The sequence below is a fragment of the Taudactylus pleione genome, unplaced genomic scaffold, assembly GCF_031769625.1.
Source record: "Taudactylus pleione unplaced genomic scaffold, aTauple2 ptg000372l, whole genome shotgun sequence".
Classification (NCBI taxonomy): Eukaryota; Metazoa; Chordata; class Amphibia; order Anura; family Myobatrachidae; genus Taudactylus; species Taudactylus pleione.
This window is the reverse complement of record NW_028284773.1, coordinates 1638247-1665320: the sequence shown is the minus strand read 5'-3', so window position 1 is coordinate 1665320 and position 27074 is coordinate 1638247. Positions and strand designations below refer to the sequence as shown.

The 27074-nt window shown below is 48.7% G+C and overlaps 1 protein-coding gene across 2 annotated transcripts in view; it reads left to right on the top strand.

Annotated features, from left to right (window-relative positions):
* The first annotated feature begins 2364 nt into the window (after positions 1–2364).
* PCYT1A (phosphate cytidylyltransferase 1A, choline) overlaps positions 2365–27074 on the top strand; it is a 39679-nt gene continuing 14969 nt past the window's right edge. The window contains exons 1-3 of one of the 2 annotated variants that reach the window (XM_088444781.1): positions 2365–2469; positions 13859–13903; positions 26261–26441. In XM_088444781.1, coding sequence (XP_088300907.1) covers positions 26325–26441 — 117 coding nt within the window. In that variant the 5' untranslated portion in view covers positions 2365–2469; positions 13859–13903; positions 26261–26324. Of the gene's footprint in view, positions 2470–13858; positions 13927–26260; positions 26442–27074 lie in introns of both variants that reach the window. The other variant, XM_088444782.1, reaches the window with a different exon arrangement.

Genomic DNA, 27074 nt, shown 5'->3' with positions numbered 1-27074 from the left:
GCTTTTAGGCATCAGCGAGTCCCATGTAAACTTTTGCTTCATCATGTGGCATCCTTGCTGACCTAGCAGAAAGTAAGCCAAATTAGTGGACAATTGCCTGCTGTTTTGTGAATCCTGGAGGTCTTCCTTTAAATTGTGAGTCTTCCGGACAATCTGGGAGATCAGGCATCTATGTTTTACATATTCCTCTTCAAAAAAGCCTAAAGTAAAGATATGGTAAGAACATATGGCCTGATTCAGAGTAATACGCTAATGCCCCAGCAGCTGCGATCCTGTACGCAGCTGCTGTGTGAAAAATATACTAAATTCGCAGATGCAGAGGAAAGTATTGAGACGCCCACCTGTGGCCAAGCATCTGTATACAAAGTCGCAGCATCAGTCACAGCTCATTCCATTATCACAGTTTTGAGTAGTCTTATAGACACACAGAGGGGTATTCAATATGAAACGTAAACTTTACGTTTCATATCGGAGCTTTTACCTGTGTTAAAGAATCGGGCGCGCGCCCGCTTATCCCCGTATTCAATATGAAACTAACGAAAACGGGAGCCTGCGAAGTGGGATTTGCGTAAAGTTACGAAATTTTCCTAAAAAAAATTGTAGGACCCCCTAAAGTTGTAAAAACATGGGGCATCACTATGGGTACCCCCGTTTTAGCCTGTAATTGAAAGTCGGGGATTTAAATAGCCGCAGCAGGTGTTTTTTCCCGACATTGAAGAAGTGATGCAGAAGAGCACTTAGGTTATTTTTTTCATTTTTTTAAGTGGTCCCATCAGATTTGGGGTACATGAAAATGGGTACTAGCATATTTTAATGTCCCGAAAGTAAGTTTTTTAAAATTCTGCAATTGTGCACCTGCCGCTATAAATCTATTCTAGAAAACACCTGCCGCATACTTGCAGAATAGCCCTGAACCTATTTCCCTATTGTTAAACAATTTTTTCCCATTTTTTTTTTCACCCCAATTTTTAAATACATTTTTTGGGGTGTCCCTATTTTATTTTTAAACTTTTTTTTACACAGTTCTTTTTTAAATGTCATTCCCAGGGGTGCAGGCTATTTTTTTTAAGCCTGCACCCCTAAACCCCAATTCTGCACTTTTTTTCGACACCTATTCAATGGTGAAAAGTTATCCCCGTTTTTTATCAAAGACTTTTCGAACCTACGAAAAGTTTTTGAAATTGAATACAGTGAAAAACTAAAACCTGCGATAATGACGTCATAGGTGCGATATTAACGCAAAAACAGAGTTTTCGCTCCCATATTGAATACCCCTGACAGAATGGCCGAATTTACCGGAGAAGCCAGAGCCACTTTTCAGTGAGTACAGGATCGCAGCTGCAGGCTGTGACACGCCCCAAAAATGGTCGTGACTTGCTTGCTTTCTTCGCTGACGCTCCGTTACCTCCCCCAAAATGCTCCCTGCCTCTCAATCACACTGTGAGTACAAAGTCACTGCAAGCGACTATGGTAATGAACCTTGCCACATGCGCAGTGCAACTCAGACACATGCACAATATCATACCTCCCAACATTTGCTGGGAGGGAGTTCGGCGCGCGCCCGAAAAGGGGACGTGACCTAATCGTAAAGGGGGCGTGGTCAGATGACACGCCCCCATTTACATCACTAATGCGGCATGCCCGGCATCTCCGAGATGCTGGGCAGCCCCCGGGCTTCCCCCCGTACTCTCAATAGATGCTGTGCGCATGCGCACAGCATCTATTCTACCTCTGCATACACCCTGCTCTGCATAGCATAGCAGCGTGTATGCTTCCCCCAACTTCCCCCCCACCGCGGGACACTGCGGCCCGCTAGCGGGACAGTCCCAGAAAAACGGGAGGTATGACATATTGTCGATTATTGTTCAGCTGCATAAACATGGGAATAGCGTTCATCTCTGAATCAGGCCCATAGTTCCCCACTCTCCTGGAATATTATTAGGAGACTTCCCAGACACAGGGCATGTGGGCCAAACTAGGAATGTTCATCAAACCTAAAAAAAACATCGAGCACTGGGAGGAAACCATTGATGGTTGTTAGCCAATATTCCACCTAACATAAGAATGTGTCATTGTATTGTGCTTTTGGTTAATACTGAAAATAGAGATATTGCCAGGGTCAAATGATTAAAACCAGGCAGTACTGTCCGTGGACATTAGGGACAGTTAGCAACTAGGAAAAAAATCTATAAATAAGTTTTACAAAATAGCAATCTGGACAGAGTGTCTGTGGTTTTTAGTCAGAGTGTTTCTGTAGAAGATGATTATATTATTAGTGTAAATGATAGAATATATTAATTTATTACAGTGGGCGGAACCCTATGATAGAAACCGAGTTCCCAGCGGGCCACTGTGTGGCTGCACCGCTGTACTGTTGGCTATGAGCTGTACTTCCGGACTCTGCTGTCACCCTCTGATACTGGCAGCGCTGCTGCTGCAGCCCGGAAGCTGGACACGGAGACACCGGGGGTAAGAGGGGCTGTGGGATTATCTGTTATTATCCGGTACTATGGCTGCATTTATAGCATATTTCAACACATGCAGTACTTGTTGGCGGATGTTTTATATGATACTTTTGTGTTCTGTTCTATCTCACAGTAATGTTCTCTTAGAAAGACCAGGTCTCCCATATGAGGGGGTATTGCCTACATGATAATAGCTTATTACCTACAATGATGCTGACAATAGTCTTTACTGTCTATAATGACAGTAAGATGCCTTAGTGGTGTGGGCACATACCCTGGTAGCTGGCTGCCTACCCCTCCGGGACACCGCCCCTGGTAGCTGGCTGCCTACCCCTCCAGGACACCTCCCCGGGTAGCTGGCTGCATACCCCTCCAGGACACCGCCCCGGGTAGCTGGCTGCATACCCCTCCAGGACACCTCCCCGGGTAGCTGGCTGCATACCCCTCCAGGACACCGCCCCGAGGTAGCTGGCTGCATACCCCTCCAGGACACCGCCCCGGGTAGCTGGCTGCATACCCCTCCAGGACACCGCCCCGAGGTAGCTGGCTGCATACCCCTCCAGGACACCGCCCCGGGTAGCTGGCTGCATACCCCTCCAGGACACCTCCCCGGGTAGCTGGCTGCATACCCCTCCAGGACACCGCCCCGAGGTAGCTGGCTGCATACCCCTCCAGGACACCGCCCCGGGTAGCTGGCTGCATACCCCTCCAGGACACCGCCCCGAGGTAGCTGGCTGCATACCCCTCCAGGACACCGCCCCGGGTAGCTGGCTGCATACCCCTCCAGGACACCGCCCCGAGGTAGCTGGCTGCATACCCCTCCAGGACACCGCCCCGGGTAGCTGGCTGCATACCCCTCCAGGACACCGCCCCGAGGTAGCTGGCTGCATACCCCTCCAGGACACCGCCCCAGGTAGCTGGCTGCATAACCCTCCAGGACACCGCCCCGGGTAGCTGGCTGCATACCCCTCCAGGACACCGCCCCGGGTAGCTGGCTGTATACCCCTCCAGGACACCGCCCCGGGTAGCTGGCTGCATACCCCTCCAGGACACCGCCCCGGGTAGCTGGCTGCATACCCCTCCAGGACACCGCCCTGAGGTAGCTGGCTGCATACCCCTCCGGAACACCGCCCTTGGTAGCTGGCTGCATACCCCTCCGGAACACCGCCCTTGGTAGCTGGCTGCATACCCCTCCGGAACACCGCCCTTGGTAGCTGGCTGCATACCCCTCCGGAACACTGCCCTTGGTAGCTGGCTGCATACTCCTCCGGGACACCACTGTCTTGTAGCTGACTGCATGCCCATTTGGGACACTACTCCTTGTAGTTGGCTGCGTAGCCCTTTAGGACACCACCCCTGGTAGCTGGCTGCATACACCTCAAAGACACCACCCCTGGTAGATGGATACTTACCCCTCTAAGACACCACCCTTTGTAGCTTGCTGCATATCCCGCTAGTACATCACCCTCTTCTAGCACACCCCTCTAGGACACCATCCCTTGTAGCTAGCTGTGTACCCCTCCAGGACACCACCCCTGGTTGCTGCCTTTGTACCCCTCCAGGACACCACCCCTGGTAGCTGGATACGTACCCCTCTAGGACACCACCCTTTGTAGCTGGCAGCATACCCCTGTAGGACACCATCCCTGGTAGCTAGTTGCGTTACCCTCTAGGACACCATCCCTTGTAGCTGGCTGCATACCCCTCTAGGGCACCACCCTTGGTAGATGGCTGTACCCCTGTAGGACACCATTCTTGGTAGCTGGCTGCATACACCTCTAGGACATCACCCTTTGGTAGTGTACCCCTCCAGGACATCATCCTTGGTAGTGGGCGGCATACCCTTCTAGAACACCACCCCTGGTAGCTGACTGCATACCCCTCTAAGGCACCACTCCTGGTAGCTGTCTGCGTACCCCTCTAGGATACCACCCCTGGTAGCTGACTGCATACCCCTCTAGGACACCACTCCTGGCAGCTGACTGCGTACCCCTCTAGGATACCACCCCTGGTAGCTGGCTACGCACCCCTCCTGCGTGCAGTATACAGTTGAGCCTTTGCCCTGACACGTCAGCCTGTTATTGTTTAAGATAAGGGTTTATTTAGTACCTGGACTCTCTTAGCTATAATGTTTCTGCATTGCAATATCTGCTTTATTTCCCCATTGCTTGCCAAAATAATGGTGTGTTTATTGAAAAGTATCCAGATGCTTACTTGTTTTTAACACAAAAAAAAAAGACATTAAACAAAATGTGCAAGCTGTATTATGGTGTATGTGACAACTTCAAGACCTGTCAGAAATGTAAATCTGGAGATACAGGTTTTATCATGAGTTAGCGCTTTTCTTCTGCAAACTAAGGGCCTGATTCAGACCCACTCGCAAGCGGCTGTCCGCTCGCAAGTGGGTCGATGGTGTGCACTGCGCATGCGCACGACGGCGGGAGCTCCGTCGTGCGCATGCGCCAGACACGACGAGCGAAGGACTTTCTTTCGCTCGTTGTGTCTGATCAAAGGGGGCATGCTGTCGATGTTGATTGACAGCATGCCCCCTTTGGTGGGCGTGCCGCCCACTGACATCACTAGTGATGTCAGTGGGAGTGATTTTGGCTCTGATAGAGCCAAAATCACTCCGGGCCTTGCGGCTGAGAAACTCAACCGCAGGCTCCGGCTCGCAGTGGCGATGGTCAAGACCATCGCGGCCATCAACCTGCACGCTCGTGTAGGCTGTGGGTAGTGACCCACAGCTATACGAGCGTCCAGGAGGACGCTCCATAATTATGGAGGACGGCCCTCATTCAGAGCGTGCGCTCTGCTCAGAGCGTCCGGCTCTGAATGAGGGCCTACGTTTCTTAAGGTCTCTGAAAGGGCTATATAAGCACTGAAATGGTTTCAGCACATTTGTTTTCTGTGAGGTAAAGTGTTGGAAATCTTTTAATGCAGAGTTTCCCAACTACGCCATTACAGTCCAGATTTTAAGGATATCCATGCTTGAGCCCAGATGGTTAAATCTCATTGACTGAGGTACTAATTAAGTCACCTGTGCTCAAGCATAGATATCCAACCTGGACTGTAATAGTGGATTTTGGGAAACTCTGTCTTAATGGGTTGTTCCATGTCAGTTTGACCAGTTTTGAAGATCATCCCCACCGCTGATTGTGCAGTGTGGAGACAGTGGGGGGATGTATTATAGCGGCACTTAACGTGCCGCTATGTCGCTTCCTGCTGCGCCTTTTTACCGAGACGATTCAGGAAGCACTGACTATAAGATGTATTAACATCTCATCGGCCGGAGACGGGGAGCGTTATCTCCCCCTTCCGGCGATCCCTGCCTGAGTGTACAGCGCAACAGCCTAGTACAAAAACTCCATAGGAAAAAACAGGTGAAAAGGTTTCACCACCCAAAAGCAGGAGAAGAGATCTGCAATTTTTGACTAAAAATGTGGGGATTTGGTTCAGGACCCTTTGGACACCAAATGACTAATTAGGCAAAATAATATATATATCTTAATTCCCCCTAAAAAAAGTCATGCCATTTTTGGAGTGAAAATTTAAAAAGTGTTTGAAAATGGGTATAAAGTACTGGGTCTGATATTTTGGGGTGCTGAATGGATGGGGCAGATGTTTTTAGTATTGCAGGGGGCTGCAGCAGGTGTTTTTTTTTTTTTAAGTTTTTTTAAAAGACACTTTAGAGATCCAAAAATATACTAGTACCCATTTAAATGTACTCCCAATTTAACGACAGCAATTATTTTACACAAAAGAAATAGCTTTACAACATTTTTTAACACTTATGCAAATATGCATATAACAGCCCTTTGACTCAATTTAAGAACCCTAAATACTTTTATTATGGCTATTAATATACTTCTATAGTGATTTCCAGGGTCAGTTAGTATCGCTAGTTTCGCCATTCGCACATATGCTTTTCGCCTGTTTTGGATTGAATAAGGCGATTAGACGGTGCGCGCATTGTGAAAGTGTTTGAAAACTTCACGTCCACACAGGCGAATTACGCGAAAAGATTGCAGCGGCGAATGCATTTTTCCAGCCGCGACTTTTGCCTCTAATTGAGTCTGCCCCTAAGGCAAAAAATTTAACCAATTGGTACAGTGGGCTTCTGTCACAGATCACGTCTGCTGCCTTAATTAGACTTAAATAATGAATACATGTACCTGGCTTTGCACTATGGAATCTGTGTACAGAGTAATCAATATATAACCCAGCAATTTCAGTACTTTAAAAGTATTAGCATGTTCTGTAAGTAAATATCATAAGCTATCTGTAGTATTTAGTACATATATGCATTATATATAGATGAGAGCTTTATATCTGGTCTTTAATGGTCAGACTGTATGTAGTATTGATTTTTTGCATACATTCTTCCCTTTGGACCTTTTAGCAGTTTATCATAAGTGTCAATGAACGAAGTGCAGGTAGTATCATATGTAGGCAAAGGGGCAGTGATTGAGCAATTCATGAGTCAGCACTGCAGAATCTGCTTCCCTCTATGCATGTCTCCATGTACTGGACATTGTGATGACATTTGTACTGAAATGTAATCTCTAGTGCTGCCTGAAATAAACTGTGATAGGAGAATATCATGCATTGGATGAGATGTTCAGGGAATAAATGCTGCAATGTTGTAGTGATTATTCCATTTATGAGTTATCTTCTTGAATTGCTGCATGAGCGACTTGACAATGCCATACAGTATGATACACTTAACTGTTTCATGAACATGCTCGTAATGTTACTTAGCTGTTTATGCACGGTACTTTTTTATATTTACCTTTTTTCTATTTTTTGTGTGTTTTGATTTTCTAAACTATGTTTAGATGGCGGTCTTTGCATTTGTCATTGTTTGGTACATTTTAAAATGTTGAATACTTGATCATATGCCACTGGTTGTTAGGTTGTATGACTGTCTCTGAGCAACCTAGTAGCCTGGATTATGAGGCATGGTATTTTATACAGTGTGAAATCTGAGACCGTGACCTGCTAGACAGGAGCAATAAGATGTACAGTGTAATTTTATTCCCCGTGTTTGTCAATTGACAGGTTTGAAAACATGTAATATCAATTATTGTACATGAGCATTTATTAAAGCACATCACACAATATGACTCCTAACGTATACTGCAAATTAGGATCTGGTATGAAATGTGTGATGAAATATGCAGTATTGGCTGTATTTTAAATAGCTTACATTGGCCCTGAATAATCAGAGTTATCCATTTCTGGGTGAAATTTATCAATATATTATAAGATAGATCCTTTGCAGACATTTACCTTCTGCTAGATGTCAGAATATAACACACAAAGTTGATTTAGGATGCATCTCTAAAAACATCTATTTCTACTTCAGGATACCTTGGGGTATAGGCGATGGCGGCAGACATCCAGGCACCACAGAGTTAAATTTTCAGCCTCCCAGGATGCACTGGGGTCCCTCACCTATACCCCACCCCCGAGCCTCAGGCCACTCAGTTTTCGTAGGTGCCTGGCCGGACCAGTCGCACCGTACAGAGGGGGGTCTTTTTAAGGCCCCTGAATATTTCTTCGCAGCTGTGGCTGCACAACTAGAGTGCTCCAGCATAGGACAGTCAGTATTGACGTCCATGCTGTCACTCCTACACCCCGCCGGTACCAGAACGCCGGTACCGATCCGGGGATGCTGGTAGGTAGCTGGGGTCACAGCTAGCGGTGATCCCCGGCTACCTGGACTGTGGCCGGATGCACGGGGAACAAGGTAAGCGGCGGGGTCCCGCGGTGGGCACCCGCCGGTAACACAGTCCTGTTTGGTCCCCAGGCAGGGGGCTCCCTGGGGACCGGCTGCGCGTGGGGCCAGGTACTGATCCTGCGCCTTCCACTAGACCACCAGGGACAGCGGGCCGCAGCATGTGCGGTACAGCGCGGCGTCCCAGGGGTTAATAGCACGCCAGGGGAGAACGCCTTCCCGGTCTCACAGCCGGCGTCTCCCCCGCTGCACAGTGCCATTCCACAGCGGTCTGAGCGGGCTGTGTTAGCGCTCCTCCCCCGGGCCCTGCCTTCTCTCTGCTCCTCGGTGGCCATTTTCTCACTACATGTGCTGGGGATGGCAAACGCTGCTGGAAGCTGATACAGATGCCATTGCGGTCCGGGTCCCCCGCATACCTCTCCTTCAATTAAGGTCAGTGTATGCAGCACTGTTTCCTACCAGGCTCTGGTCTGTGTAGTTGATCGCAGTGCTTGTAATGCAGGATGTTATCTGTGCATTGTATGTGACTTAAATGCTAGCGCTGTTTGCCTGTACTTTCATTTCTGACTGTCAGCCTTTTCCTATCCCTGTTCTTCTGCTACAGCCCTTGCGGTGTGGTGTTGCAGGGTGTTTATTACCTCACAGTAAACGTGGTTTTTCTGTGTGGGAGGTCACATACGCTCCGTTCGCACTCCTCATGTCGGAAAGTGAACGAGGATATCCTCTTCCAGCTATAATGTACTGATATCATGTGCAGTTAGCGGAGGGATATGTAGACGCTGAGGGTTTATGGAGGGCATGTTGTATTATATATCACGCTCCATTTCTGTCACTGTGCCTGCACAAAAAAGGGGACCGCCCTCGGCTGGCTAAGATGCTTACAGCCTTTGTGGGCAACGCCCCCTGCGTTTCCCCATAGGGGTTATCGCAGCCTGTGGTGGTCTCATCACATGCAGGGGTCCCTGGACAGTTGATGGTACCCCAGTGTATCCTGTTTTTCGCCCCCCCAGGTCTCGCAGGAGCCTGTGTGGGTGAATTTATTGTCCAAATGGTATAGCACCTGATGGACGTTTTACAGGGGGAGTCACCATTTCGGCCTTCTAAACGGCCTTTCGGGTCTCAGACGGGTAAAGACATGACGTCTGATGACGGTGACATTATTGACTTTTCAGACACGAGCCCCTTAGTGCAAAGGAGGCGTAGTTTGGGTCTAAAGTCTATATACCTGGCCTTCTACGGGCAGTCCGTGCGGCTTTGGTTATTACATATCCCCCGTGGCTAAATCCAAATATGCCTTCTTTAAGGATAAGGGTGTTGCCACTGTAATTCCTCTATCTGGTCAGGTGGATCATTTAGCGGAGGCGTGGAAAATCCGGGTAAGCGGTTCCTGCCTCAAAAACGGTTGACCTTTTGCATACCCCTTTTGCGGATAATTACATTTCCGAATGGGAGTTACCTTTACGGGTAGATTCGCATGTTACACACCTAGTGAGGAGTGCTACGTTGCCCATGCCCTCCAGGTCCTCTTTGAAGGAGGTTCCAGGTTGCAAGGTGCAAATATATCTAAAATCCAATATTCCCTTGCTGGAGGGGCTTTCAGGCCGGCTATGGCCGTGTGCTGGGGGGCCAGAGCCGTGGAACACTGAGTAGGTAACTGGATCTCTGCACACTGACTCTCCAGCAGAGCAGGTGGATAGTGGCAAATTCTCAGAGACTTTGCCACGTTCATAATGAGACGGTCTTACATATAGCCTACTCCTTTCCAGAATCTCCTCGGCAGCAGTAGCGGCTTGCCGCTCCCTGTGGTTGCGCTCTTGGAAAGCGGACGCAGATTCCATTTGGAATGCTTTGCCTTTAACGGGACAAGTCCTGTTTGGCCCTCGTCTGGACGCAATTGTGGCCCTGCAGGCAGCAGCTACGTCTGCGTGTCTGCCATCGGCTACAGTCCCATCAGGGTCTGGGGCTTTGTCTTTTCGGCCCTGTGAGGCCAGGGTAAGTCTAAAATACAGCTTTCCAAGACAGTCAGTAGCCAGGAAATCTGCTCAGCCATAAGAACAGGCTTGGAGTACAAGACGTCCTACTCCCAAGTTGGACTATAAGCCTTCAGCCTCACGGGACGGGCCTCCTCTCGGGAGCCCCCAGAGTTGGAGGCCGGCTTCTCCAGTTCGCCCAGTGCTGGTGTCTGACCACCACGGACACTGGGGTAAGAGAAGTATTTTCTTGAAGGTATGTCCTCTCCTCCCGGTAAAAGCCTCCCAGACGGTTTTTCGTTACAGGTCTTCTGTCAATTCAGGACAAGGCCCTGTAATTTTTGAGGGTGTTACACTCTATGCTCCAGGCAGGAGTTATAGTACCTATTCCGTTGCCCCAAAGGGGAACGAGGTATTACTCCATCCTCTTTCTGGTACAGACACCCAATGGGTCTTACCAGGACATTCTCAACCTCGAATCCTTCAACAAATTCTTAAGGGTTCCTCGGTTCGGGAGGGAGACCCTGCATTCCATCATTCAATGGAGCCTGGGAATTTTCTGGTGTCGTTGGATATATTCAGGGTGACTACCTGAATATCCCTCTTTTCTTAGCACACCAGTGTTTTCCTCAGGTTCGCAGTGGTCGATAAGCATTTCCAGTTTCTGGCATTGCCCCTTGGTCTGGCCTCACGGTTTACCAGGGTCATGGTAGTTATGGCAGCCCACCTGCGGATGCAGGGGGTCCGCTTGTTACCCTATCTGAGTGACCTCCTGTTGTTACCACGGTCTCCAGAGATACTTCAGTGCCATATGCAACGGACAATATCTGTGTTGCTACGTTAGGGCTGACTGATAAACTGGAAATGGTCCTCTCTGATTCTTCGCAGAGGATGCTCCATATCCCAACATCTGAGGATCTTTGTGATTGAGGAAAAGATCTCTGCATTACAGGCAAAGGTACGCAGTTGCCTGCAGAGTCGCCGAGTGTCTATTCACTTGGCAATGTGGTTCCTGAGTCCCAGGGTGTCGCTGTTCGACATGGTGGAGAGTACCCAGCTTCACTCTAAAGAACTTGATCCTCTCCGGATGGCATGGGTTGCCCCATAGGATAAAGTCAATAGGCTTTCCCCGGAGGTTTGTCTCTCTCTGGCCTGGTGGCTGCAGAAAGCTCACCTAAACAAGGCGCACCCCCTTTGGGATTGCGGACAGGGTCCTTCTGACGACGGACGCCAGTATCCGTGGCTGGGAAGCAGTGACGGGTCCACACTTGTCAGGTGGACACCAGTAGTTTTTGCACTTCCCATAAACATCTGAGAACTCTGAGCAGTATTCAAGGTTCTCCAGCATGCAGGACAGGTCCTCCACGGAAATACCGTGCAGGTACAGTCTGACAACGCCATCATGATGGCTTATGTAAACCACCTAGGAGGTTCCCGAAGTCAGGCGACACTAACAGTGGTGTCCCGAATTCTGGCTTGGGTGGAAGGCTATATCCCTGCCGTCATCGGCAGTGTTCATTCAGGAATCCTCAGATGGAAAGCGGGCTTTCTCAGCCGTCAAGACGTGCATTCAGGGAAATGTCCTCTTTATCAGGAGGTGTTCAATCTTCTGGTGAACAAGTGGAGCCTTTCAGAGATGAGACTCTTCTGATAGACGTAGGTAGGTCCAGTGGACCTTCCAAGTTGTGTACCTCGTCCCTTCTTCCTCCAGTAATAGCTAGAAGGAGGCACGCTCCTGCTGATAGCTCCAGCGTAGGCCAGATGGCACTATTACTCAGATCTTCGGAGCCTCTCAGTTAACACTCCGAAGCTGTTGCCTCTACGCCCGGACCTGTTGTCTCAGGATCCTGGCTGATACCTAGACCTGGGTTGTCTGACCTTGACGGTGTGGCGGTGGAGACTGCCCTCTTAAGGTCTAGGAGTTTTTCCAGCTCTATAGTTAACAGGGGCTCTGTCCATGCTAAGAGCTCGGAAGTTTTTATCTGCAAGAATTTACCATTAGGTATGGTATACTTTCTTTCAGGTGTCGCCCTAGAGGCTAGGCTCCTCGGGTATTCCGGATATCCAGAGGTTGGCTTTCCTACAAGTGGGCTTAGATAACGGTCTTCGCCTTGCTTACCTGAAGGTGCAGGTTTCTGCCCTGTTAGTATGGTTTCAGTGTAGGATTGCTACTCTTCCTGATGTCCGCACCTTTGTGCAGGGTGTACGTTATATTCAGCATCCCTTTGTTCCACCTGTGGCTCCTTGGGATTTGGCTGTGGTCCTTAGGGCTCTCTGAGGACCGCCATTTGATCCACTGGACTCAGTGGATTTCAAATGGCTTACGGCTAGGACTGTATTCCTTCTGGCTCTTAATTTGGCCAGTAGGATCTCAGAATGGGAGGCTCTGTCATGTAGACCTCCCTTTTTCTCATCTTTCCTAGGAACAGGGCAGTGCTTGCCTTTACTTCCCCAGTCCTGTCTGCTGGTGAGGCCTATTTGGCTGTGGTACGGGCGCTAAGAATTTAAGTTGACCGTACCAGTCCATTTAGGAAATCAGACTCTCGGTTTTGTCCTTTCTGGTTTCCATAAAAAGGGTTGGCCTGCCACTATGCTAACTTTGGCAGGATGGATTCACAGGTCTTCCTGTTCCATCCTCTATTAAAGCTCTTCCACTAGGTCTGTGGGTCCTTCGTGGGCAGCTCGACGTGGCGCCTCAGCGGTGATTGGCAGCCACGTGGTCATCTGTCCATATTTTTGTAAGGTATTATGCTTTTGATACCTTCGCCTCTCAGGATGCTTCCTTTCGGCGGCGGATTCTCCTTACAGCACAGGAGCGTCCCCACCCTTAAAGGATACTGCTTTGGGACATCCCCAAGGTATCCTGTGGATACCCTATGGACCCTGAAGTAGAAAATATGAGATATGGTAGGAACTTACCCTTGTTATCTCTATTTCTACGAAGTCCATAGGGTTCCACAGGACTCCCGCCCTGTCGCACCTGTACTGCAGATGGGCTTTGATCTGGTCACCGGTTTCTCCGTCTCCTTCTGGTGAGAATGTGATTCTTGTGTGTTCCAGACTGTCTTCTCTCTCTTTTTTGCTCCTGCTCCGGCCTATGGCTTGTAACGAAACTGAGTGGCCTGAGGCTCGGGGGCGGGGTATAGGAGAGGGACCCCAGTGCATCCTGGGAGGCTGAAAATTTAACTCTGTGGTGCCTGGATGTCTGCCGCCATCGCCTATACCCCAAGGTATCCTGTGGAACCCTATGGACTTCGTAGAAATAGAGATAACAAGGGTAAGTTCTTACCATATCTCATATTTTTTTCACGCATTGTACATTTTTTTCTTTCATTACCAAATTGATATTACAGTCTAATTTTTGTGTCTAAAATATATAAACCGGTAGTGACTTATCAGTTTCCGTTCAGATATTTTTGTTACTGTATGTAATAAGAGAACTGGCACTCTGATCTGCTATTGCCCTAGCTGGAAACTTTGCAGACTATAAAAGTGGCATCATTATAACACAGTTTATTGCCAATGTTTAACATTTGTTCTGACTGCATAGATTTATTAATAATAATAATATTCATACTTAGTGTTGATAGCTTTCAGTGTATGCAAGAGACAATTCAATGGGGACTCATTGACTCCACTAGAGGCATAACTGCTCAGCTTTTCATGTCTGTCTTGATATATTTCAGGGAGTGACTGTGAACCTGCTGTGCAGAAGACGAAAACGAACACAGGTGAGTTGTAACTGTTTCCCATGGTAAGTGTCAACTTATTATTCTGTATTCTATTTTTAGCACAAACTGTGTCCATCGGTTACCACATACACAAACGTCAGGTCCTTCAGTGAGATGTGGGCCAATGCTTCCCGGGCGTTCATTGATTGCATCACACCTCCACTGTGCATGTACTGTAATGTTGCCCATTGTTATTATACAGGGACTGAGTTTTAACTCAGTTTACTTTGCCAAATATTTGTGGGTGTTAGTTGTAACTCATGTGCTTTAGGTTTCGTAGTCCTTTAAAGCTTTCCATGCCACAGACGTATACCTTTATATCCGTATACCACCATGTCCAGCTAGCCATGGACATAAGATTTCTGAAGTGTCACTCCTCAGGCTGAATAGTCAGCCACAAAGCATTGTTACAGCTATTATCAGTGATTGTGAATTCTGTTCACCCCACAGAAGCAACAGAGTTACCTGGTTATTTGATCATGTTCTGCTTCTGGGTTGAGCACACCTTATAGGTGCGGTAGAACATTCCTGTTTATGTTCAGGGAAACAAGGTTTTCAGCTCCTGGCCCCAGGGTGAACTTGATTGTCTTCTTTAAGCCCAATCACTGTACAGGTCTGTAAATGTGGCTTCTATGGGCGGAATTCAATTGTTTCCAGCCCCCATTGCGCCCAACGGAGCTATTCAGTTGTTGCTCCTGTCGGGCGCGATCAGCTGCCAGCGCTCCATTTCAGCTCGCAGCCCCAGAGGGGTGCGAGCTGAAATCGTCTAAAAGTGACCTGTTTGGGCGCCCAAACGGCACTTTTCGCGATCGCCCCCAGCACTTTGGTCGGGGTTAGCCGACTTACGCGGCTAAACCCTACCACTGTGGGCGCGATCAGCGCGAAAAGCTGGAACAATTGAATAGCAACCCGCGATCTCCCGTCACTAGACGGGAGATCCGGGCCGCGAAAGCAATTGAATTCCACCCATGTCATCTATGTGAGGAAAAGGTTAAAGGGTTTTATCTTGTCCCAACAGCAAGCACTCTACTTACATTATAAAATTATTCTTCTGAACTAATTTGTTGGAAAACAATATAGACCTTGCTTAAAACTTTCCCTAAAACAGTAATCAAAACAGAAATCTTTGTGGCATTCATTTGCAGATATACATGTAAGCCATCCACCACTTGCAATTAGCTTCTGCTAAAAGGAGCCTCCTAAGTAATCAGCGAGACTAAACAACCTTTGGTCGCATATATCAATGTATTAATGTGCACACACAAGTACGGGTAATGCAGAGACATACATTTCCAATACATCTACATTGATGACGATTTTAGGCCGTTTGTGAGCAAACATGCATATGATGCTATATATTATGAACTCTTACATTTAGTAGACCTTACACTGGCAGCAAAAGATTTTAGACATTTTGGGCACTTAGCCTTACTTCTCAGCATATGTGCAAACATCGTTGAATGAGAGCAGTTGTGGTGTTTAGGCTACTGCAGCACAATCCATTCTACCATAGCATATAAACAAAGTGTTTCTGATATAGGTTGTATTCTTCACATCAAAAATATAAAATCTCTTTTTAAAAGACGCCCAAGCGAATGCTCTTTTATTTGGCTTGTTAGAGAAATTCTGAAATAGTTGCCAGTAATGCTAGATGTGAAAGTGGAATCTACTTCTGTTACTTGATTTCTGGCATTTTAATTTAGTTTTTTTTATAAAACATGTACTTTCTGACTCATTGGACATTGGGCCTGATTCAAAGATGGACAGATTTGCAGAGCCGCACACACTCGGCTGTGCAAATCCGTCCATCTCCGATGCAAATGCAGAAGGAGGTGTCAGAAACTTCCTTGCTGCATTTGCAATCTCAGCACGGTCTCAGGCTGGGACCATTATTGTGACCGATGGTTGCTCCATTGGTCAGGCTGCGGGAGCTGAAGCTTTCAGCAGCCTGGCCAGTGCCTGGTCACGCAAGAGGCCAGAAATCTGCATCTGCCGATGAAGACTCTGGCCTCGTCCCTCGTGGAAAACGGGGGGTTTCCGGGATCGGCAACCAGGCATGCCCCCAAAACACAGCAACATGTCAATCATACTGCGGCTGGGGGGGGGGGGGGGGGGCTCTGAGCGAGATCGCAGGACCCGTTCTGCACGTGCACATATGTAATGTACACCTCTAGTATGTTACTGCAGGCCACTCTAAGGGATGGGAACTTAGTGACTCCACTAGTTTAGTCAGGGAGCAACTGCAACATTACTGCCAACATCTATTTGTAAAGCATCACTCAGCCCCTGCATCGCAATGTGCTGTATCAGTAGTCTCCCTTTGGTGCAGACCACCTTTGTACCCCATGCTATTCTTGCAACTGTCCTGTTGTACTTGTAATTTTAACTTGCTCTGCATCTCCAGAACAGTATGTCTCATCTAAAACCAAGGCACACCAGCTGCCACCATCTGCACATGCCAGTCAAGTCACAGATGGACAATGTGTCCATTCGCTGAAACTATATTTAAATGCCCAGGTGTTGGTGACCTTAACTTTATTTGCATACTGCCCTGACTTGTCGGCAGCAATTTTTCTCTGTGTATATACATAGAGAGATTACTAATTTCACTTGTGGAATCAAAATTGACACTCTATGTTCTTGATTTTTTTATGTACTGTATACGGTATTATCATCAATGAGGCTAAAAAGTAATCTTTCAACAACTAGTTCCTTTTGTGCCTCGTGGTATGTAGTTGGTTTTACCGTCTAAGTCTTGCTGGGATTTGCAAGACTTAGCACTCCCCCTTACCAACACAGCCGGTGGGACCCAGCGGTTAGAGTGAGCCGCAAGGGGTCCGAGGTCCAGGGCTTACAGCCGCTGCACAGTGTTGGTAAACACAGGATCACTATTATAGCTTCTAACATTGAAGGGATCCTATTAAGGCAGCCTGTGGATATACTTCGCAAATAAGAGGAAAGTAACCTTTGTTTATTTGCACACGGACAATAATTAGTCCATTGACACTTTATATGAACCTTTGTCTCTTTCCCTTATCCGGGAAATACTCATAGACTCTATCTACCTTGTTGGCACATCTTCAGCTGGACTTTTATTCCATATACATGGTTTATATTGTTTGTTTTACGTGTTATTTGCCTTTAAATACATGCTAGTTCAATGAATTTATCAACTATTGTCGATGCTATGTATCTTTTTAAATCTTGTTGCACTAGTAGTCATTTGACACTTTTACTGCATAGCATTTATTTTTGCTGAAATAATAAATTATTAAATTATATCAATTGGTTTATGCAGCGCAGTTTTTACTTTAAGTTTCTATTTCACACACACCGGTTTTGACCGGATGGCAAAAAAACGGTCAGTTTTTTGCCATGTACTAAACTTAGTGAACTATATAAATAGATGGGTTCTTTCAGATGGCACGGACACTGCACGGTCGCCATGTTACAGCGGGAATATCCACTGACCAGGACGGCTACCGTGCCATGTCCGTGCCGTCACTGCGAGTCAGTGAAGTACATGTTGCTATATTTGCTCTCTCACACACCGGGTTTTCTGAGCTTGTACCCACCCACAACTCCATCTTAACAAGTGTTGTGGTACCTGAGTGACAACTGTGACATAGATAGTGAGAGGCTGATATCATTAGTAGAAGCCAGACCAGTTTTATGGGACAAAACACAAGATATGTCACTGGAAAGGCGTGGCAAGAGGTTTGTTTTGAATTGAAAGAAGATTTCAATACGTTGGGAGACAATTATAAAGATATATATGGTTAGTACTTTTATTTGTAGTAATGTTTTCAATTATTGTGTATAAACTAGTATTAACTTTGAATAGAGCTGCTACTGCTGCGCATGCCTACTACAATAGGAAAACAAACCACAACATTAAAAACACCTGAAAGCCGTTGCATGTGAAAGGCTCTGATTGCCGGCAAAAAAACGCTGGCTTTGGCCGTTTTTTTGCCGTTTGGTCAAAATCGGTGAGTGTGATATAGCCCTTACAGTCCCCAGTGAAAGTTAGTATAGGGTATTTAATTTTTCTACTTCAGGGTCCATAGGGTATCCACAGGATACCTTGGGGTATAGGTGTGACGTCAGTCGCAGGGCACCAAAGAGTTAAGCTTTCAGCCTCCCAGGATGCACTAGGTCCCCCTCCTATACCCCGCCCCCGAGCCAAGGCACCTCAGTTTAGTTTGGTGCCCGGCCGGAGTCGGGTGCACCTGTTGGAGTGGGGGCTAGAAGAGCCCCTGAAGCTTTTTCTTCATGCAGCTGTGGCTGCACATCTGGATGAACAGCATGGACAGTCAGTCCTGACGTCCATGCTGTCTTCCCTACACCCCGCCGGTACCAGAACGCCGGTACTGATCCGGGGATGCTGGTGGGCATCTGGGGTCACAGCTAGCGGTGACCCCAGATGTTCCGGACCATGGCCGGATTCAAGGGGGACAGAGGTAAGCAGCGGGGTCCCGCGGTGGGTCCCCGCTGATCACATGGTCCTAAGTCCCCAGGCAGGGGGCTCCCTGGGGACTGGCTGCAGCGTGGAGTCAGGCGACCAACCTGCGCTTCCACTACCCCCTGGGACAGCGGACCGCAGCAGAGCGGTAGCGCTGCGGTGTCCCAGGGGTTAAATGCATGCCAGGGGAGCGCGCCTTCCCTGTCTCACAGCCGGCGCCTCCCCCGCTGCACACAGCCCTCTCTGCACTGTGCTGACTGGCCCTGTGTCAGCGCTCCTCCCCCAGGCCAGCCTTCTCTCTGCTCCTCGGCGGCCATCTTTTCAGAAGCATGGTGAACACTGCTGGAAGCCTGCATTGGAAGCATCGTGGTCTTGGTCCCCCCGCATACCTCTCCTCCGCTGTGGTCAGGTCTGTGTATGCAGCGCTGTGTCCTACCAGGCCCTGTGTCTGTGTAGTTGAGTGATCAGCGCTGTTAGTGCAGGAATTGATTTTCTTTGCATTGTATGTGACTGTGCTAGCGCTGCTGCCTGTAACTTTTCTTCACAAGACTGTCAGCTTTATTACTGTCCCTGTTCTTTCTGCTAAGCCCTTGCGGTGCGGTGCTGCAGGGTGGTCTCTCGCCTATTTAATATATAATTGGTGAGAGGGGTCACATACGTGGTGCCATCATGTCTGAAAGTGATTTTCCCCTCCGGCTATAGTGTACCACGTGTAAAGTACCGTTAGCGGAGGGGGAGGGTAGCGCGGAGGGCCTTTGCCGGCAGTGTTTGTCCATGGCGCGGCCTCTTACGGTTACAGCACCGGTACAGGAGCCGCCCTGGGCTTGTTTCGCTCAGGCGCTAACAGCTTTAGTGGGCCAGTTAGCTCCGCAGCCCGCGTTTACTCCGATGGGTTTGTCCCAGCAGTCTGTGGTGTCGTCACCCATGCAGGGTTTCCCACGACAATTGGTGGTACCCCACAGTCTCCCTATTTCCCCGCTCCCGGTTTCTCAGGAGCCAGCGTGGGTTAACTCCCTGACGAGTTCTGTACAGCACTTGTCGGATGTGTTGCAAGGGGAGTCTGTGATGCGGCCTCATAAACGGCCGGTGGCGTCTCTGTCCGCTTCTTATGAGGATGACGAAGGGACGTCTGATGATGGGGAGATTCTGGATCCTTACGATCAGGAACCTCTCCATACTAAGGACGCTGATGCTAAGTCCAAAGTATGTATTCCTGGACTTATTCGGGCGGTCCGCACAGCCTTGGTGATTGAGGACGAATTTCCCCCAGCGGCTAAGTCTGCCTTTTTCAAAGACGTGAAGGGCGATGCCACAGTCTTTCCTCTTTCGGGTCAGTTGGTGGACCATTTAGAGGAGGCGTGGAAACAGCCTGGCAAAAGATACCAGCCGCAGCGACGCCTGGCGGTGGCTTATCCGTTTGCGGATAATTATTTTGCTAAGTGGGAATCCCCTCCACAGGTGGATTCTCACGTGACCCGTCTTGTCCGTAGTGCCACATTGCCGATGCCATCCATGTCCTCCCTTAAGGATGCTACGGACCGCAAGGTGGAAATCTGCCTGAAGTCCGCTTATTCCCTTGCAGGGGGGCAGCACGGCCGGCTATGGCTATTTGCTGGGTTGCCAGAGCGATGGAGCGCTGGGCGGATTCATTAGAGGCTTCTTTTGATTCCGACTGTCCGGCCGAACAGGCGGAGTTGATTGGCAATCTCCGTGATTCAGCCACCTACATCAACGAGGCGGCTCTAGACATTAGTACTCTGGTGTCTAGAATTTCTTCAGCAGCGGTAGCTGCTCGTCGCACCTTGTGGCTGCGATCCTGGAAGGCGGACGCAGATTCCAAGAAGGGTCTGGAAGCGTTGCCGTTTACCGGAGAAGTTCTCTTCGGTCCGGATCTGGATAAGACTGTGGCCACGCTGGCGGCAGCCAAATCGGCTTGTCTCCCGTCGGCTGCTGCTCCTTCTGGTTCTGGACCATCGTCCTTTCGGTCATCTAGGGCCCAGGGCAGGCCCAAACCACAGTCGTTTCCTCGTCAGGCTGGCCCTAGGAAATCGGTCAAGCCCCGGAAGCAGGCATGGAGTACCAGACATCCGGCCCCCAAGCCAGATGACAAGCCTGCGGCCTGACGGTCCGGGCCTCCCTTTTGGGGGATCCCAGGGTGGGAGGCCGCCTGCTGCAGTTCGCCCAGTGTTGGTCGGTCACTACGACAGACACTTGGGTTCTGGAGGTGGTCTCCCCCGGGTACGCCCTCTCCTTCCGGCACAGCCCCCCGGCTCGATTCTTCACCACGGGTCTACCATCAGACCAGAACAAGGCTACGGAGCTGCGGAAGGTATTGCACACTATGCTCCAGGCTGGAGTTATAGTGCCTGTTCCATTCTCCCAGGGGGGCCAGGGTTTCTATTCAAATCTTTTTTTTGGTACAGAAACCCAATGGGTCGTATCGCCCGATTCTCAACCTCAAAGCACTCAACAGGTCTTTGCGGGTACCGAAGTTTCGGATGGAGACCCTACGGTCCATCATTCTGGCACTGGAACCTGGGGACTACATGGTGTCATTGGACATACAGGACGCTTACCTGCATGTCCCTATTCTTTTGCGCCATCAACAGTTCCTCAGGTTTGCAATCCGCAGCGACCACTTCCAGTTTCGGGCGTTACCTTTTGGCCTGGCGACAGCACCACGTGTTTTCACCAAGGTGATGGCGGTCATGGCGGCTTCTCTGCGGCTGCAGGGAGTCCGCATGTTGCCATACTTGGACGACCTGTTATTGGTGGCGGGTTCTCCAGAGCTCCTGTTACGCCACTTGGACCTGACCATTGCCCTGCTGCAACGGCATGGCTGGTTAATCAACTGGCAGAAGTCCACTCTAATCCCGTCTCGGAGGACTCAGCATCTTGGAGCCTTATTGGACTCGGGACAGCAAAAGATCTTCGTGACGGAGGAAAAGATCTCTGCTTTACAGTCAAGGGTGCGCAGTTGTCTGCACAGCCGCCGGGTGTCTCTACACTCGGCGATGAGGTTACTGGGCTCCATGGTGTCGGTGTTCGACATGGTGGAATATGCCCAGTTTCACTCCAGACCTCTGCAGCACCTGATCCTGTCAAAGTGGAACGGGCTGCCTCAGTCTCTGAAGTCCCAGACGATTGTGTTCACCCCGGAGGTTCGCCTGTCCCTTGCTTGGTGGTTACAGACGACCCTCCTCAGCGAGGGACGTCCGTTCTGGGTTCCAAATTGGGTCCTGTTGACAACGGACGCCAGTCTTCGGGGCTGGGGAGCAGTTTCGGGTCCACATCTGTTCCAGGGCAGGTGGACGCCGACAGAAGCGGAGCTTCCAATCAATATCTTGGAACTCCGTGCGGTCTTCAATGCTCTCCAGCAGGCACATCGGTTTCTCCAGGGTCACCCGGTACAGGTCCAGTCGGACAACGCTACCACCGTGGCCTACATAAACAGGCAAGGAGGAACCCGAAGCCGGGCGGCTCTCGTAGAGGTGTCTCGGATCCTGGTTTGGGTGGAGCGCAATCTTCCGGCCATATCAGCGGTCTTCATCCCGGGAGTGCTCAATTGGGAGGCGGACTTTCTAAGTCGCCAGGACGTTCATCCGGGGGAATGGTCCCTGCACCCGGACGTTTTTCAACTACTGGTGGACAGATGGGGTCTTCCAGAGATCGACCTCATGGCATCCAGGCACAACAACAAGTTGCCGGTGTACGGGTCTCGCACAAGAGACGAAGGGGCATCTCTGGTGGATGCTCTGTCCGTCCGGTGGACGTTCCGGCTCGCATACCTGTTCCCTCCGGTCTCCCTTCTTCCACGGGTAATCCGGAAATTCAAACAGGAAGGAGGGACGCTCCTGTTGATAGCTCCCGCGTGGCCCAGACGGCACTGGTTCTCAGACCTTCTGGGTCTGTCCGTGGACAGTCCTCTGCGGTTGCCGCTACGACCGGACCTCCTGTCTCAGGGTCCTTGTCGTCACCCGGACCTGACTCGGCTGTCTTTGACGGCGTGGCTGTTGAGACGGCCATGCTGAGGTCCCGGGGGTTTTCCAGCTCTGTGGTGCGTACCATGTTGCGAGCTCGGAAACCGTCTTCCGCGAGGATATACCATCGCGTGTGGCATACGTTCTTCCAGTGGTGTCGACCGAGAGGTTATGCACCGCGGATGTTTTGTCTGTCTCGGATTCTCGCCTTCTCGCCTTCCTGCAAGCGGGACTAAATCATGGGCTTCACCTTGCTTCTTTGAAGGTACAGGTTTCGGCCCTATCTGTCTGGTTTCACCGTAGGATTGCTACAATCCCGGATGTGCGCACCTTTATGCAAGGTGTTGTCCGCATTCAGCCGCCCTTTGTTCCACCTGTGGCGCCTTGGGATTTGGCTGTGGTCCTGAGAGCTCTCCAAGGACCGCCGTTTGAACCACTGGGATCAGTGGATCTTAAATGGCTAACAGCTAAGACTGTTTTCCTTCTGGCTATTGCTTCAGCCAGACGTGTTTCTGAGTTAGGAGCTCTTTCTTGTAGACCCCCTTTCTTGGTTTTTCATGGGAACAGGGCAGTACTCCGCACTTGGCCCGAGATTCTTCCCAAAGTTGTTTCCCAGTTTCATGTTAACGAGGAAATCGTTGTTACGGCCTTTAACTCACCGGGTCTTTCCGTGGGTGAGGCCTCTTTGGATGTTGTGCGGGCCTTAAGGACTTATGTTGACCGCACTTCTTCGTTTAGGAAGTCGGACGCTTTGTTTGTCCTCTATGGCTTCCGTAAAAAGGGTTGGCCTGCTTCAAAACAATCTTTGGCAGCCTGGATCCGTATGGCTATTTCTGAAGCTTATCTTCATGAAGGCCTACCGGTTCCTCCTTCTCTGAAGGCTCATTCCACTAGGTCTGTGGGTCCTTCGTGGGCAGCTCGACGTGGTGCCTCTGCAGTCCAGATCTGCAAGGCTGCTACGTGGTCCTCTGTCCATACCTTCGTGAGGTATTACAGGTTTGACACCTTCGCCTCTCAGGATGCTTCCTTCGGGCGGCGGATTCTCCTTTCTGCACAGGAGCGTCCCCACCCTTAAAGGATACTGCTTTGGGACATCCCCAAGGTATCCTGTGGATACCCTATGGACCCTGAAGTAGAAAATATGAGATATGGTAAGAACTTACCCTTGTTATCTCTATTTCTACGAAGTCCATAGGGTTCCACAGGACTCCCGCCCTGTCGCACCTGTGCTGCAGATGGGCTTTGCTCTGGTCACCGGTTTTCCGTCTCCCTCTGGTGAGAATGTGATTCTTGTATGTGTCCAGATCTTTGTTCTCTCACTTCCTTCTCCTCCTCCGGCCAATGGCTTGGTAACTAACTGAGGTGCCTTGGCTCGGGGGCGGGGTATAGGAGGGGGACCTAGTGCATCCTGGGAGGCTGAAAGCTTAACTCTTTGGTGCCCTGCGACTGACGTCACACCTATACCCCAAGGTATCCTGTGGAACCCTATGGACTTCGTAGAAATAGAGATAACAAGGGTAAGTTCTTACCATATCTCATATTATACAGGTGGCAGGTACCACTAGGCAGACTCAACAGTGTTGCTCCCACTTATAAGGCTGTTACGCACTGCTGATCTAGACCCAGCCAGTGCTAGCAGCTGTTTTAGGGCATTGTGGCCGAGGTAGTCAGAATAAGAGTGGAGCATGGTGTGAAATAAATGCGGATACTACTTGCAGTAACCCAGTTCCCAGTGGCACATTCCGGCACAATTGTTATATTACAATGAATGTCCCAGTTTGTGCTGGAGAAATGTACAATATCTGTGGCTTCTTTGTAACTGTATTTGTTGCCCTCATTTAACTAATATAATCTATTCAGTATCTCACACGGGTTTAATAATGGTGTAACAAAGGTCCGCCCGTTACATTACCAAGTAATAGACCTTTTACAGACATAGACAAATTTGTTGGTACCCTTCCATGAAAAAAAGAACCCATATTTTTCTCTGAAATAATGTGACGGTGACTTAAGTATCTGGTATCCGTCATTGTTTATTCCATATTTATTAGAAATCAGACTGTACAATTTGATTTTTGATTCAATAGAATATTTTAAATAATCAAACAAATGAAAATGGCCTGGACAAACATGATTGTGCCCTTAACCTAATAATGTGTTGCACAACCTTTAGAGGCAATGACTGAAAGGTCACAGTGATCTTTCTGCTGCAGCTGTCTCAGGTGTGATGGCGATGGGTGCCTCCTCCAAACTGCATGTTTCTCTTCTTTCCATAGACACTCTATGGGGCTCATAGAAGGCCACAACTTAGCATAGTCCAATGTTTTGTTCTTATCCATTCTTGGATGCTTTAGCTGTATGTTTTGGGTCATTACCCTGTTGGTGGATCCATGATCTGCAACAGATGCAGCTTTCTGACACTGGGCAGTATGCTTCACTACAGAATACCTTGATAGTCTTGAGATTTCATTGTGCCCTGCACAGATTCTGGGCACTTGGTGCCAGTCACAGAAAAGCAGACTTAAAACATAACTGATGCATTGTGGCTTTTTCCATTATTCGGCAAATTCCAGTCTGGCGTCTTTGTTTTGTTTTCAAAAGTGGAGTCCCATGGACGTTCAACTTCTTAATGATAATAGTTACTGGAACATCAAGCTGCTTGGAGAGGATCTTATTATAGCCTTTACCTGTAACATGCTTGTCTATAGTTTTCTTTCTGATCTCCTCAGACAACTCTCTCCTTTACATTCTCTAGTCCATGTTCAGTGTGGTGCACACGATAATACCAAACAGCAGACTGACTACTTTTCTCCATTTAAATAGGCTGAATGACTGATTAGAAGCTTAAAGATACGTCTGATGCTCATTAAAGAACAAATAATTAGTGTGCAATATCCCTATTATCTATTATGTTTTGTCCAGGCCATTTTAGTTGGAGAATAAGAAATAATTTATTTTCACAGTTTTTGCTTTTTTCTGTAACATACCAAAGACATGCAGGTACACATGAGACAATGGCTTTTAAGTACCAAAAAATGTGTCAACGTCTATATGTATTTTCTAACAGTTGTATAACACAATGGGCTCAATCCAATTAGGTGAGACATGGGCTAGTTGTTGTTGCAATGGCATAGAAACACCAGCAATGGCACTGCAATTTGCACCCCCCTCGCAGTTTGCTTTTACCTTGGACTCGCACATTTTTGTATCAACCAAAAATCTGCGAGTCCGGCGGTAACGTAAGTGCAGCATACAGCCACACTTACTCGCGCCTGATTGGATTGAGCCCAGTGTATGTTAGAGAAACAGATGCACTTTTTATACTGTACATGCAATCGTAGTCCCTGGTTTACTATTGGTTTTTGGCTATCCTCATGTTACCTCTCTTTGAAGACTCTGTTAGGCTGTTTCACAGCTTCTTTTCTCAAGGTCCCAAAATACATATCATTTAGATTCTTTAGAATCTATGACTCTTTCCTTAAGGATTCAGTCTTGCAGCTGACCAAAATGAAAAGGCCCATACATCAAAGCCGCTATCGCAGCAAGTCACCATTCTGCCGACGACGGGGTTGGGGAATCTGTAATATTCAGCATGTTGAAAAATCTCAATTCCCCGATCCAGACCCAAAAATGGTTGGAATCGGCGAGTCGAGGATTTTTTACATGGCCACAGTTCCTCGGGTCAGATCGGCAGAACGGGTAATCGGGGCCTTAGATGTATGGGCCCCTTTACACATAGCTGGATTCAATGTTTAATTTCTGATGTCCTCTAAATTGTAACTTCTCACTGGCTTTCAGAATGTACCTTATCACATTTCTGCATGTACATTGCATCTTGCAATGGTATGTGATTTTGTTTTAAATAAACTGTGAATGCACTTGTAATCATGTATTTGCTTGTTTGTTATTTAATAGGTGAATAGAAACCATATGATATATTTATACAGACCTCCACAGGACACTCCCTCACAACACAATAATGGAGTTTCAAAACACTACCAAGCTCAGTTCTCGCAAAAGAAGAAAAGATACTGCAGGACCCAATGGGACAACAGATGAAGATTCTGTACCTAAGAAGATTCCCCGTCAAATGGCGGTCAGTAATGGGGGTTGTAGTTCTTTTATGCGCAATCATTAATACTTGCAGTTTAGTGCCTCTTCCCAGAATGCAGGCTCGTACTAGGCCACCGGGGAGCCGGGTAATTCCTCGTTGTACCCCACTGATTTCAGGCCACGCCCTTTTCTGAGAAGGGGTGTGGCTAAGCGGTGGGTGGGGGGTGCTGTCCATGCTGCAGGAGGGGGGGGGTGGTTGCTACTGCCACTTCTCCTTCCCCTTCCTCCACTTATCTGCTATATGCGGTCCAAGCCACAGGAGGACCAGCAGCCGGAGGGGGAGGAGGAACCACCTTCACTTCTCAGTATGTCTTTACCGTCGATCTCGTGACCGTCCCCGGCACCACAATGCCTAGTCTCTCTGTCTAGGGAGGAGAGGAGGCGCAGGCAGCCATTTCCACACGCTGCAGCTAGTTATAAAGAAAGGCCTGGTAAGTAAAGGCAAGAATTCAAGTGCTGTGCTGCAGCTTCTGCTGTCATTACTCATTTATTGTTGGTGCTACCTTGAAATTACCAGCTATGCAGTAATAATGTGCTGTACACCAATGTGTTAGAGAATGACCTAATGTAGTATATATATATATATATATATATATAATACCGCAGTTTCTCAAGC